This window comes from Temnothorax nylanderi, unplaced genomic scaffold (genome assembly GCF_030848795.1).
Source record: "Temnothorax nylanderi isolate EJ_2023f unplaced genomic scaffold, tnyl_v1.0 TNYL_tig0065_pilon, whole genome shotgun sequence".
Taxonomy (NCBI): Eukaryota; Metazoa; Arthropoda; class Insecta; order Hymenoptera; family Formicidae; genus Temnothorax; species Temnothorax nylanderi.
The window spans coordinates 311,659-326,633 of NW_027249127.1; the positions used below are offsets into that span (position 1 = coordinate 311,659).

The following is a 14,975-nucleotide window of genomic DNA, read 5'->3' on the forward strand; positions in this document are numbered from 1 at the left end:
AGGGTAAGAACTGCGACAGCTGCGCGAATAACTTCCGTCAGCCTGTTGCACGCCTCGCACCCTCACCGGGATGGCAGAAAAAAGGATCGATACCCCTCTGTCGACAAGGTGATAGAAATTTCAGAGGCGCTCGACCGTAACTCGATATTTCTTATCACGGTTGCAAGCTTCATCTTAAATAATCTATCGCGTTGATAAAGTCGGCTTGTACTGCCCGAGCCAGAAATGGTCATCTATAAAACTAGAAGTCAGTCGTATACACGTAGTACTGACAATTAATTAATACCTATTATCAAATTTTACATATGAGAATGACAGTAACAGTTACTACACTGAAAAAAGGTTTTAGTTATAATAACCAAGGCTTGGTGAAATAGCTTCAACTAAAGGGTTTAGTGATTATGACGAAATAATTTGGTTAATGTTAACAAATTTGGTTAACATTAACCAAATATTTTGTCATAATCACTAAACCCTTTAGTTGAAGCTATTTCACCAAGCCTTGGTTATTATAACCAAAACTTTTGTTCAGTGTAAAATGCGCTAATGCGTTTACCAAAACAGAAGTGTTATATTAATGTTGTTTAATATGTATAACTAATGTATTATATATTTATTATATATAATTTTATAAACGTAACATTTATATCATTATTATATTACAGATTATATAGTATATAATAATAAAAAATGTAATTACTATATACATGCTCGAGTTATCCTAGTTATCCTGGTACACCGATTATATGTATATAGGTATGAGTTTTCTTGTTAAGATGCTAAAGAAAATCTCGTATTGATCACCGTACAGGATTCACCGAACAGGTTCTCGCACTTTTCTCTCTCTATCTCTCTCTCCCGTAATTACCTCATATATAAACCGCGTGCTCTATAAAACATGTATCCGCCGGCCGCATCCCAATTTTTTATTCAAAGCACTTTGCGACTTTGCCGCTCCTGAGAACTTCCCCGGCACGTACCACGTTCCACGTTCGCGACGGCGGAAGTTAGCCTTCCGTTTGGGCTCTCACTTAAAACTTATAAATGCAATCCGGTCATGATGTTTGCCCGTCGATGACTTTTCCACTGGCGCTCCTCTTCGGTACCTGAAGATTATTGACCCGACCGCGCGCGCGGCGGTGGGATGTATTCCAAGTATTTCCAACTTTTCCTCTGAAAATTCTATTTCCTCCAAAAATGATTTCACTTCTTCCCCCTCGTCTCTCTCGTCTTTCGGTCGAATCGCGGAGAGCGATGGCGAACGGGGAAAACGCTTTAAACCACCCAGAGATTTCTTCCGGTGAAAAATCTCCGGATTTTTAATTCAACCTACGACCCGGAGAGTTGCATCGGTAAAGCTATGCACGTGACTCTTCTAGCTGGCGGAAGGTATTCGTTTTTCAAAACGCCATCCAGGTTTCTTTCCTATTTATATCTTAGTAAAATACAATTACTGTTTATTTCATGAAAAAGGGTAATTTTAGAATTATTCTTCAACAAAATATATGTGCCTAGTGCCTATATTTCATGCGTTCAAAATTTACTTAAAACTATTTTAATGCGGCCGCATTTTATGTGATGCGCATTTCTCTGAAAGAACTTATTTATATCTCTAAAAACCTGTATAAAAAATTTAAAACTAATTTTCTCGTAGAGGTAAGTGATTCATGTTATCTCGATTTTTGCGCGTGTGGAGAGAGACACATTTTCACCGTCATTTGCATCGTATTATTTTGAATACGAGTGGACGGTACTAATCGACCTCTTTCCAACGTTTGCCTGAAACTAACTGCAGCAGCGTCTCGCGGCGAGTGCGGTGTTTGTTTATTGGCAGTTCGCGAAATTCATCGGGCTTTTAGGTCGCGTTTACACACGAAAACTGGGCACAAAGTTCAGTAACGGGCACGTGCGAAGGAATCGATGTCGCTGCATTTGTATGCATGCGCCGTTAGCGAACTGCATCCCGGAGTATGCTGGGGGTGATGTGTGTTTACACGCTGTTATAAAGCACGACCGACGAGATACCTGACGGGGCGCACTCATTCGAATTCGCGAGAATTGCATCGTAGGGTAAGTTTGATATCGAAGGTTTGCACAAGAATGTTTGAGTGTTTTTCGGCATGGGCTTTGATTTTTTATACAATATTCTCCTTCGATTTCCTGTAGCTACATATAAGTAGAATGAAACCATTACGACATTGTCTTACACACTCAAAAAACAACTATTTTAATAAACCGCCCATTTCTTTACTATTCCTACAAAATACTATAAATATAACCGCGCATCAAGAAAAACACAATCGCTTTGATATACACATAAATGACGACACGAATTGATTATCTTGTAAGTGACTCTTCTCTTTTCATCGTGCGTTCCATCGAATTCGCGATCGGTTTCATTCAGCGTTCAGACGCAGTATGGACGCGAAGTTTATACGCGAGGGGAACAAATATCTTCAATTTTCTTGCGGCTGGATAACATTCGCTTCACGGCGTGCAGCGATAAAATAAAAATCGGCTTAGCGCGCGGGAGTAACGACGGACTTCCGTGTAGCCATCGCCGGTCGCATTTATCAGTCGGCTATTTCATTTCGGTAAACACGCGCGCCGCATCCGTAATCCTTTAAAGTAATATCGGTACATCCGCGTTACATCGGATTTGCTGAAATTGATTTACAACGCCCCGGATGCACGTACGTCGCGGTCGGCGCAACTGTTTGCGCCGAGTCGCTAAATAACTAGTAAAAGTTGATACACACATGCACACACGTAAAAGATTTCTGACAATGACATATATTCGATGTGGAAGCGAATCGTTACACATCACGCCGCAAGATAAGATATATGCGAAATATCTCCCGAAACGTTAATTTCCCGTAAAAAAAAGCAAACGAGAATGAAAGCTTTATCCCAGGTAGCTCATATTAGTTTTATATACATTTTTTGAACGTATACATAGTTTCATAACCGTAAAGAACCATTAAGAAACGTTTGAACAAAAATGTTTTTGAAACCATGATTTAAGAAACGTATTTTTTACGTTTCTACAGTTAACAAAAATACCTATTTGTTAAATTGTTCCTTTCTGCTGAACGTGGCCATTGAAAGAACATTTATACGTGTGTTCCGTTTTGAAGAATCCTTCATGAACTGGTGCACATCAGTAATGCAATTAAGTTAGAGTAAGACAAGTATATTTTGTTTTACTTTAACTCTTATTGCACGAATGTGCGCCAGTTCAGGAATTTTTTCAAAAAAGAATAGACGTCATAGATGATATATGCATAAAGCTTCTAGAACATTCTCACGCATGTCTCAAAGACGTCATAAACACGTTCAAAAGACGTGAAAAGTAGGAATTTTAAATGTCTTTATCTAAAATGTCTTTATTATTAAAACAAAACGTTTCTATAATAGTTTTTTAAACGTTATTTTATCGGAAAAGAAACGGTCCATCGAACGTTTTTCGAATGGACATTTTTACTCATGAGTAACGTTTCTAGAAATCGGTTATAAAACGTTTCGGAAAAACGCTTATAAAACATTTATGAAACTTGTATGTGCTACCTGGGTATATACGCGGATAGGTATATTTTTTTAGTTGTGAGTTGTAAAATTTAAAATCGACGCATTCGGATATTAGAATATTGTATTTTTTAACATCATTTCTCGTGCATATATGTGCATACACGCAACAGACCAGGAAAATGTATTCCACAATGACAGTTCGATTGCCGCGCGTATTATACGTGACGTATATTTCCGCTACGATTTTTATCATACAGAGAGAGTCCGACGTGTTGTTCATTGGCACGTATACGCGTAATCCGCCGGAATATATTCCGGTCCCGGATGCTCTCCATCCTCTCTTCAATGAGAGAGAAAGGAGTGAGAATAAAAAAGGAAGAATATTGACAGAGAGAGAGAGAGAGAGAGAGAGAGAGAGAGAGAGAGAGAGAGAGAGAGAGAGAGAGAGAGAGAGAGAGAGAGAGAGAGAGAGAGGGAGAGAGGGAGATACACGACGAGCAGAAAAAAAATGGAAATTTATTGAAACGGTTGTCCAAAGCGGCGGTTTTGCTCACTCGTCGACAACTCGTATGCTTTTCGGCTTACGTAAAATTGAATTCACCGGGAAATTTTACACCAACCATGCTATTGCATTTCCGGTACGTGCTTTCCAGTTTTTAAACTACGAGAGAGAAAGAGAGAGAGAGAAAGGGGGGAGGGAGAGAAAGAAAGAAAGAGATTTACTCGACTTTATAGTCTTTATATATATAGCGCGCATAACTTTCTTGGTTCTTTTTTTTGCCATCCGCCTTTGATCGACTTCCATCTTACGAAGATGATATTCCGCAGGATCCGTCGGTTTATGATGATCTGATAGCGACTGAGGGACCCTCTCGTATGATGATACGAGCTTCGAGCTTCATTCCCCGTTCTCATCCGCGAACCTGTCGCATTTCCGAGCCGACGACGCGACAAGAATTTGACAGTCACATCGAGCATATTGCACGTTTCCGGATCGCACGCATTATTAGAATATGGATCGGATTATCTGGCATATGTAACACGTTTGTGAATATCGGAGCAGACAGCGTGAAAATTCTGAGCGGGAATAAAATTCTATAACGAAAATACCGAAATGAATATAAAAACTATTAATCTCAATATATCTACGCTTCAATAAAAAATTGCTGCTACAAACTATAAATATTGATATGTGGAATCTGTATTTTAAAAATATTGAGAGCGCGCTCTCACGTGATCAGCACAGACCGGTGACATGCCTCGACCGCGTGTGTGTGCGTGCCGGACCTGTCGAAAATACGAGCCGGAGCGACAGTCCTCTACCGGTCGCCGAACGATAACGCGCTCGATAAATGTACTCGCAATAAATAAAATCTTACATTTGGGGGCTCGTCCGAGATTGCGAGTAAATGCGGTCGGATAATCGAGCGATATGAGGCAGCCGTGGTACCGACGAATTGAAGACGAACTGAAGACGAATTGAAGACGAGTTGAAGACGAAGAAAGACGAGTTGAAGACGAAGAAGAGAGACGAGTTGAAGACGAAGAAGAGAGACGAGTTGAAGACGAAGAAGAGATACGGTGCAGAGTCGATAAGAAGCGACCGGTAGACGATTTAAGACGATTTAAGGCGATTTTAAGACGAAGAGTGCCCGGAGCGGTATACCGGGAATATGAGTAAAGCTAGTCGATCGACGAAGAACGCAAGTGATTTCACGGTGGCCGAGTTGAAGGACATACTGAAAGCACTGGGGCAGAGCACAGGAGGAACGAAGGCCGAGCTGATTGGCAAACTGATGGCGCTGGATCCGGAGGACGCCTGGATGGAGGAACTTCTCCTTTGGAGGCACGTCTTCACTGAAGACGAAAATGATGGCGGAAGGACGAGTGACCTTCGTGGACCCCCACCGTCACCCGACGACGGTAACGGTAGCGATGAGCGTACGCGGCATCACTCGACACCAGCGGAATCAAGTGCATCCGCGGACGGTACAATGCAGCGAGAAATGGAGCTTATACGGAAGGAGAAAGAATTGATGCAGCGTGAGCTTGATCTGGCACGGTGCGAGATAGAATTTTTGCGACGCTACACTGAGAATGCACTTACACCTGTGCAAAGACGAGAAGTGTCGCCGAGTCCCTCAAGAGTTAACGTGAGCATAATAGCCGAATTACTCAGTTATTTCGATGGAGGTGCCGACAGGTACGATCAGTGGTCGAAGCAAGTTGCGCTTCTCAAAACGATGTACGGTCTCGATGATAACACGACGAGGGTCCTGATTGTATCACGGCTGAGAGGAAAGGCACTCGATTGGTTCCATTCGAAATCGGAACATATCGAGTTGCCGATCAACCGACTTCTGGAAGAGCTGAAGAAGGCAATGTTTTCTAATCGGCGAAGCAAGATCGCCGTGTGGAAGCAATTCGAAGGCCGAACTTGGAGATGGGGCGAGGCATTCAGCGAATATTTACATGACAAGGTAATATTGGCTAATCACGTCCCTGTTCCCGATGACGAGATTATCGATTACGTCATCGACGGTATATGGGATCCAGAATTACGGTATTATCAAGCCCGCATACAGAGGTTCGCATCGACGACACCATTGCTAGACGCATTCGAGACGATCACTATTCAACCCAGAGGACAACCGGACGGCGCTTCCGGTGGGAGATTCGACGACAGAAGTTCCAGATTCCAGAAGATCGATGGAAGGGAGGCTCAGAGTGGTGACAGGTGCTATAATTGTGGCCAGTGGGGTCACGTCGGTGCGAAGTGTCCGTCTAAGAGTCGCGGTATAAGGTGTTTTCGCGAATTTGGACACCTTGCAGCGAAGTGTATTAAGAGTCAACCTGTGACAAGGGAGTCGAACGCGGCGGAGGGTGTCGACGGCGTGGGGCAGTCAGCTCAACAGAGATGCTGCAAGGATGTTTCGTTGTTCGGGTACGGTGTGGTTGCGTTGATTGATTCGGGTAGCGATTTAACATTACTGCGTGAGCAGAGTTACGTTAAGATAGGCGCGCCGCCTCTGCATCGCCGCGAAGGCGATGAGACTCGACTTCGCGGTGTTTGCTCGGGAACAGGCGGGACACTCGGCATGTTCTACGGCGAAGTAGAGATAGACGATCACTCGTATCCAATGACCATGCACGTGGTAGCAGATTCGGTGATCCCGTTTAATCTGTTAATCGGAAATGATTTTTTGAAGACCGTAGAGACGAATATTAAGAAAGGTAAAATCACAATTTCGAAGCTCGAAGACAATATTAGGGAAGAGTGGGGCTAGTCATTACAATTTGCAAATAATAATTTTTAAACCGAATATTTTGCACCCTAACTTTCTGAAAGTTATACCGTTGGTTTGGTACAACATTGGAGAATGTTCCAATTTTTTTTCATTCCTATCTAAATATTAACATATGGGATAAATAATTAAATATGGAAGCATGTTTTTTGTAACAACATGCCCCCTAGTGGGGATAGTTGTTACAGTGGGGGGTATAAGTTGTTACATTGGTCAAAGGAGTTAAAAAGAGGAAAATTAACGTTGTATTAATGATTTTATTGTATCACTTACTGAAATGAGTTACATTTCCTTTTGTCCTTTCATACTTTCTGCCCCACTCTCCCCTACATGCGATTCTAAATTGCCGGAAATTTTTATGATTGATGGTGTGCGGCGAGCGAATGCGGATTGCTGTTAGATCGGGAAAAGTGTCGTTTCCTGCAGGAGGATGTAGAGTTTCAATTTGCCGCGAAGGAGCGGGAGGCGTTTCGGCAATCGAAAGCGATACTAAGTAATCAGCCTGTTGTACGGTTATATAATGTGGGAGCGTATACAGAATTGCGTGCGGATGTGTGTGCGTGTATGGATACGGCTCGATTTTGTTACAGCGCGATGGCGAAGACGGTGCACTGCATCCAGTGTACCATGCGAGCGGCGGAACTTCGCCCGCGGAAATGCGGCGCACCGGCCACGAGCTTGGAGTGCTCGCGATCGTCAAGTCCCTGAAGAAGTTTAGCGTGTATTTGTCGGGGATACAATTTGAAATTGTGGCGGATTGTCGGGCGTTTGTCATGACGATGAATGAGAGAGGTTTGCGCGTGAGAATGGCGAAAGGTGTGTTGTTCGAAAAGGTTGACGGACATGACGGACCTAGACAGACCGTAACGGTAGCCGAGTATATGAAGTCTTGGATTCCCTATGATGACGAGTTTTTCGATGAAGAAAATGTAGCGAGCGCATCTGAGGACAGATGCTTGACCAGGATGGCCGAGTGTGGGATCTGTATTTTGAAAATATTGAGAGCGCGCTCTCACGTGATCAGCAGACCGGTGACATGCCTCGACCGCGTATGTGTGCGTGCCGGGCCTGTCGAAAATACGAGCCGGAGCGACAGTCCTCTACCGGTCGCCGAACGATAACGCGCTCGATAAATGTACTCGCAATAAATAAAATCTTACAGATATTTGTGTCTCTTATACAATACTTACGTATACTCCGCTCTATTTGTGTCTCTTATACAACACTTACATATACTCCGCTCTATTTGCACACGCGCATTGTCCCAAACATTCTGGGACACCCTATATTTGTAATGATTACTACTTCTACATTAATACATATTAATAATGTGTTGCACTTATTTGTATTTATATTAATATAAGTTAATAATATTCAATGTTATGCTAAATTATATAAATCTTATAATTTAGAGGACCTAGACCTAGACCAATAACATATAGTACTTATCAAATTCTGTATATTTCTGTAGGGGAGAGTTGGATATTACCGAGCCCCTAAGAATTGAAGCGTATATCTAAGCTTAGAAATGTTTCAAAAAAACAAAATGTGCAGTTTTAGATAGGTAATTTATTTGGCTATCCATATATAATAGTAATAATCTTCAAAGTTAAACACAAACTAAAATATTAACAATTTTCCAAAAAATGAGAAAACGCGGTATTACCGAACTGGTCTGATAATATCGTGCCTATAAAAATTACTCTGGCTTCAGCCAGTGACATGAAGTAGAACACAATAACAAAATGTATTTTTTTTTATATTTATGCATTAATATCGTCTAGTAGGTACCTACATATAAAAATAAGTGAATGTATTAACAAATAACGATCATTATAAATTCAAATCAAAACTTAAGCAACGATCTTTTCTGTAAGCACCTTACATTGTAAACTAAACAGTCTTGGTAACTCTTAACACACAGTTATCGTTATACCTATTGTCTATGAATTACAAAAATAACTTTAAAATCTTATCAGTCTCCAAAATTCAATCAGTCTCAAAATTTCAACTTTAGGCGCGAAATTATCAAACTCAATCATTTCACTTTACAACCTTAAAATATATAGAAAAGAAACGCGTGTTTCTAAAATCTTTTGCAACCTAATTTTATAGTGTTTTAACCTATCAAATGCGTCAAATTTAATTCTGTAATGTAAATATTATATTACTCATCTCTTATCGAAACTACCAGCAAAATTACAGTGAATAAGCAGAAAATCTTGCAGAGCGCAGTGTCTTCACATGGACGGCCGGAACGAACTGACAGCGCATTCGCGGGGGGTATTCCGTGTTAGTCTATGATATTAAGATCATTGTAGGCGCGTAATACAAATAGTTATTGAGTTAAACAGTGGCGCGGAATTGTCAACCGCGCGGTAATATCCAACTCTCCCCTATAAGTTTATGAGGTCATCACAAAAAAAAAATTAATAAATAACAACGATATAAATGTTAGATTTAAAAGCTCTGCCAATGAAAGAATTATATGTATACAAATAGATTCTCGTAAAGAGATCTATTATAGTAATTAATTACATACAAGCAATTATGCCATTCTCGAAAGTCATTTGCATGTCGATTGTCATATGCTGTACTGTACCTCGTTAGCATATTCGGTTACACTTCGGCTTGCAGATACGTTTCCAAAATTCAAAAATATTCGGAGATATGACAATTATTTGATTAGTATTCACGATAGAAAATGCATCGAAATTTACGTAGTATAAATTTACGTAACTCTGTCAGCACTGGCGATATAAATTTTCAACGGAACAACGGCGGAGATATTGGTTTCAACGCAATAATAAAAACTATGTAAGTTTTATTATTGTATTTCGCTTTGTATTTCGCTATTTATTGTATTTCGCATCACGGTTATTAATGCACATTCCACATGCACGTGTTGATTACCGGTAATTTGTATTGTTCCAGCATTTAACTTGATAAGGACCCCAACCAGGGGTCGAAACGTAGTTGATATCTAATAAAGTTTTGCCAGTCAGGCCGATTAACATTCTCGTTGTAATTGTGACAGGAAAATTAAAACCCTTTTCCTCGACATCGACACTCGATGTTCAAAATCCTTTCCCTCGACATCGACGCTCGATATAATGATCGATCCGACAAAATTTATGAAATACTGACTGTACGTTTTCGGTTGCCCGCGTGGCATGAGCGCCGAGCCTTGTAAACCGTCGAGACGGAGAGCCAATAGCGTGGCCGCATGTGACGGAATATATCGACCCTTAACGATTGGTAGGATCGAAGGGGGTGGGCGCGTGGTAGCGGAACGACCGAGAGATCTCGGGGACTCTTCCGTCGGTCTTCGGCGGGATCAGTCCTGCGTAAATTAGAATGTAATCCGTAGTGCGTATCAGCTGCCTGCCGGTTTCGAGTAGACTCGACGATATGAATTTTTCAATACTATACTTGTGTAGTCGGTATATGTCTAATGATTGTGAACGAGTTGCGTGGGCCGTTTTGCGGCGAATAGCGATGTAACTGTAACGTAAGTCAAACTATTTCAATAAACTCATATATTGCTTGCTTATCTCTCTGATTTTCGTTTGACTTCTACAATATTCCTTGGGTCCTCCGACGGAACTCCCCTTGTGTTGTCTCATGTTTAATTTGAAACCGCTAGCCGATTACGGAGTATTAGAGAAATTAAATATTGAGTATGAGTTTGTTAGTTCTCACAAAACTAACTGGCGCCAGGTGTCGGTATTATTCGTTGAATTAATTATTATATTTCGAAAGAATAACGCCGGTCTCATAATAAAAACTATACTTTTGATAATTCATGTTTTATTAATGGTCGTCGCTGTAATTAGCCTTATTACGACAAAATTCCTGTTATTGCGCTGCGATTTTCCGCTTTAAATGCCAGCGACACGATCGGTTAATCGGCTAATAATAATTCGACAAAATTATCCAAACACGCGACCCACATTCTGACGTTCCGAGGTACTCCAATGCATTTTGATAAACTCCAGTTACTGCTTCTGATTGACAATTTTGATGCAATAAACTATGATAGCACAGCTCCCGTAGAGTAATCTCGGGAGCTGTAATCTCGGTTAAATAAATTATTCCACTCTGTTTATATCGGTCACCAGTGCCAAAAACAGTTTGCATCGCAATGGAAATTAACGATTAACAATTCTACGATGGCGAATCGATTTTATAATACAGGGTGCACCGCGCCGTTCCAAAATCGCGTGGGCATAAACGCGCCCACGCGGCCACGGGGCATCTGACAAAGGACGAACGGCGCAAAGCTTTCCCCCGATAAGCCCGATTGCATCCGGAGAATGTCGCGGAGACGCGGTACATGATTAATCACTTTCCGACATCTCTTTTGCGCGTTCCCGACCGCGCTCGCACCCATTCGACAGACGCTGCATTTTGGTATTTCGGGAAAATTTATTTGGAATTTCGGCCCGCCGCGCCGCATCGCTGGAAGGTCTGATGATCGACGAACCCGCACGCAAGTACTGTTGGAAGCGGAGTGCGTCGACTAGATTGAAATGCTTAACCGCGGTTGGGCGGAACATCAAAGCTTTACAGAGTTTACAGCTTTGTTTCCGCGGCTACCTCCCCAACGCGGTAGCGAAAGAGAGACAGAAAAAGGCAGCAAAGGGGTGAGGAAATATAGAGGAAAGGGAACGCATATCTAACCGTACGCGCGAGGAAGAAGATGGAGCGATACTACACCGTCGCGTCGGAGGAAGGACTGCGGCAGGATATACGATACGATCGAGAGAAAGAGGCAGAGAGAGAGAGAGAGAGAGAGAGAGAGAGAGAGAGAAAAAGAGGGAGAGGAAGATAGGGGAGAGCCGCATCGCCGAATACGAATCGATTTGAATTGGTCGAGCCAGCTTCTACAGACGTCCGTTTTGCCCTGTTTATATTGCGTTCGCAAGAACGACGGAAACATCCCGAAGAAATTCTCACATCGAATGCACTACGACACCTATTGTTAGTTGTACGTCCACATAGTTTCGAGGGAATGCGAGCAATCTCTTGAAACTGATTAAAAGTTTTCGTGTTTTTTTCACCTTTAACACCGTTATATATTTTACTATATTTTTGTTATTTTGAAAAACAGAGTTCCATGGATTGGAAATTACTAAAACTTAGATATCTGATGACAAATCTCCTCATTTTTTACAATTCTTAAATCGCGATTATAAATCACATGATTAAACAACGCATGCAGCTATTAGATTAATTAACTAAACTAAACGAGTAGTTAAATGTAATTGAAGTTTGGAGCGCTCTTGGAGCAAAAATTATAAACTAAATACATTTATATAAAAAAATAAAATTTTAACAAAGAAATTAGTATAAAATTAATAAACAAGTAACAAAATATTAAAAAGGTCGCAGAATAAAATTTTCATAAAAATAGTAATTCATATATATGTCTTGTGATAAAATATATAAGTGCGAGAACAATCTCCAAGATCCTGTCTGTAAGAATAAAATAGTTCGTTTAACAGTCGCAGTACGCGCAGATACTTCGGATTAAACGGAGCACTTCTGGGTCTCGACTGTTAACAAACTATTTTATTCTTATAGTCAGGAATTTTACAGATTATTCTCTCTCTACTCTCTCTCTCTCGCACTTGTATATTTTGCCACAAAACACACCAATCACCGTTTTCTTAAAAATGTTATTCTGCAATCTCTTTCATCTTTTGTTATTTGTTTATTAATTTTTTCTATTATAATTGTATTTTTATATATAAATATTTTTCTTTATATAATCCTTTTTAATCAGGGCATATTTTTAATTTTCGCTCCAAGCTTCAAGTACATAGGTAATTTTAATTATAATCCGCATGTTATAATCTCACGCGCGCGACAAGCATTCTTTTTTCTTATTTTAATGCAACGGCGATTCGTGGTGTTGACTGCCGACGTGTACGCCAAAATCCATGTAGCACGTCTCGTAACTTAAAACATTCTATTTTTGTTTATACTGCGCCAAGAGAAAAATGTGAAACTCGTAGCTACAATTACGATACGCTGCGCGTTCGCGCGGGCATCAAATTTTTCAACAAATTTCAGGTCGCCAAATATTACGGTGGATTAGTCGCGGAACTCGCGGAAAATTCGCAAAAGCACGCGCACGTTGAAATGTCAAGCTCCGCAAACTTTGTCGTTTTGCAGTTTTGTTAGATTCGTTTGGAGCGCGCATTCCGAAATGTCGGAGATATAAGGAAGACAAAGCTTCGCGCGCAAAAAAAGATTTCTTCTGGCGCACATTAGTTGCTTTCCATTCACTCAAGTAATCTGAGTCACTCAGTTATGTGAGTATTTTATACTCAGGTAAGATATGTCATTTTGTATTTACCTGCTTATTTTGGTGACAAAGCTATCGCATATAATAATACAGGTTCATAGCCTCACTTTTAATGTGAGTCTATATTAGATTCATTAAAGCACATGGTCTCGATTGTGGATAAAAACTCGGTTGAATCTCACTTGCCAGCATGCAAAAAGAACGTGCATTCAACTGAGTTATGACGTCACAAGTGAGAATTATCTGAGTTTTGATGTAAATGGAAAGCAACTATTAATTCATTTCGCGCGGGAAGCGCGAATTCGCGGTGGTGTAAACTTATGCGAATAAATGAAAAAGTAATGCACCTCCTTGTTGGATGCGCGAGGGCTGAATTGTGCACGGGCGACGGTATGCGGCGAAGGAGTGAGTAATTATACAGTAGCCACTGTGGTCCGCTCTGGAATTTAGTATACATGCACCGCACGAGCGCGTTTCGCAAAAACAGTTTAAAGTAATTGAAAACGACGAATGTGGGAATATATCAACAAAGCGAGAAAAGCCAACGATATTTTATCATTAATAATAAAATTACGCGCGTACGATTACGTTTTGTTAAATGCGAATCAGATTTAACGTCTTGTCGTCGGATTCGGGCCGCTTTTCCCTGAAAATGTATACGCATTATCGTCAACCGTGCATTTATGAGTTACAACACCGATATAAACATTGTCAACTCGAGTCGGCTCGAAGCGAAGCGTCGATAAAGAAGATGAGAGAACAGATCCATTTCGCGCGCGCGCGCTGTTTAATCCGCGATCGCTGCAGGGAAATTGCGTCGCGTCGGGCGAGCGTCAGTCGGAAAATGGTAATCGGCCGAATCGGCGAGCGAGTTGGAGCACACTCGGCGTCATAATGACACGCTAGCTGCCGTCCCGCTTCACTCCGTTCTTCTCCCCGCCCTCCTCCCCCCCCCCCCCGGGCTTTTCGCTTTGTTTTTATCGAGGAATTGGCACCGAACGAACCGTGCAGACAACTGAGAGGACACTCTAACCGTCCGTTCTCATTGCCGCGAGGCGTCTCCAAGTTTGTTCGAGTTTAATTGAGCTTGAAAGTTTTCCGACTTGTCCGGATCCACCTTCTCGATACCTCCATCTTTGGCCACCCTTCATCTTACCCCGTATTACAAACTTCGTCTCGGCGCCCGGCGCCCGTCCTGAAAAGTCCGGTCGCCACGTTCTCGCGAATGTAAAAAAAAAATCGCTCGAATCTCTCTCGATTCACGGTGAAATACGAGTGCCGAAATGTTTGACGTTTCAGTTGATACATCCAGATGAACAAATAAATTTATCGATCTCGGTGTCGTATTTAAATAAAATTTTATTAACAATTCGCCGCGCGGACAAAAGCTTGTCCGTAAATTCACCATGTATATAGCGATGTGGGCAATTTAGATTAGCAACCGTGGTTGATCTGCGGTTTAAATGTCAGGGCCAACGTTAACGATACATTGCCCGCGTCCATTAATGATGCGGGACGGGGTGTCTGTGGGGAGTGGCGAGCGTGATAAATCAATCGCTCTCGCGGCCAAGTTTGACAGGTACATTACCCGTTGTGTTACACATGTTTTCTCAGCGCGTGGCGATCCGAAACACGCCCATTATCGAATTGCGCCGATCGCGGAAATTGGATCGCGATCGTAAAACATGTTGGCTGGCGAATAACTAATAGCCATTTAGCGTCTTGAGAGAGGAGAGAGAGAGAGAGAGAGAGAGAGAGAGAGAGAGAGAGAGAGAGAAGGGTCGGAGGGAAGAAGATGATCATTCCCGAATGCGGCGAGAGAGATAGTA

At 41.6% G+C, this 14,975-nt stretch overlaps 1 protein-coding gene across 4 annotated transcripts in view; it reads left to right on the forward strand.

Annotated features, from left to right (window-relative positions):
- Nucleotides 1-14,975, forward strand: part of Tsp26a (Tetraspanin 26A) — a 125,956-nt gene that overhangs the window by 73,775 nt on the left and 37,206 nt on the right. The window contains exon 2 of one of the 4 annotated variants that reach the window (XM_071708174.1): nucleotides 4,357-10,386. The exons of the other annotated variants lie outside the window; for them this stretch is intronic. Coding sequence (XP_071564275.1) covers nucleotides 5,202-6,815 — 1,614 coding nt within the window. The 5' untranslated portion in view covers nucleotides 4,357-5,201 and the 3' untranslated portion in view covers nucleotides 6,816-10,386. Of the gene's footprint in view, nucleotides 1-4,356; nucleotides 10,387-14,975 lie in introns of those variants that run through there. 4 annotated transcript variants of the gene reach the window in all.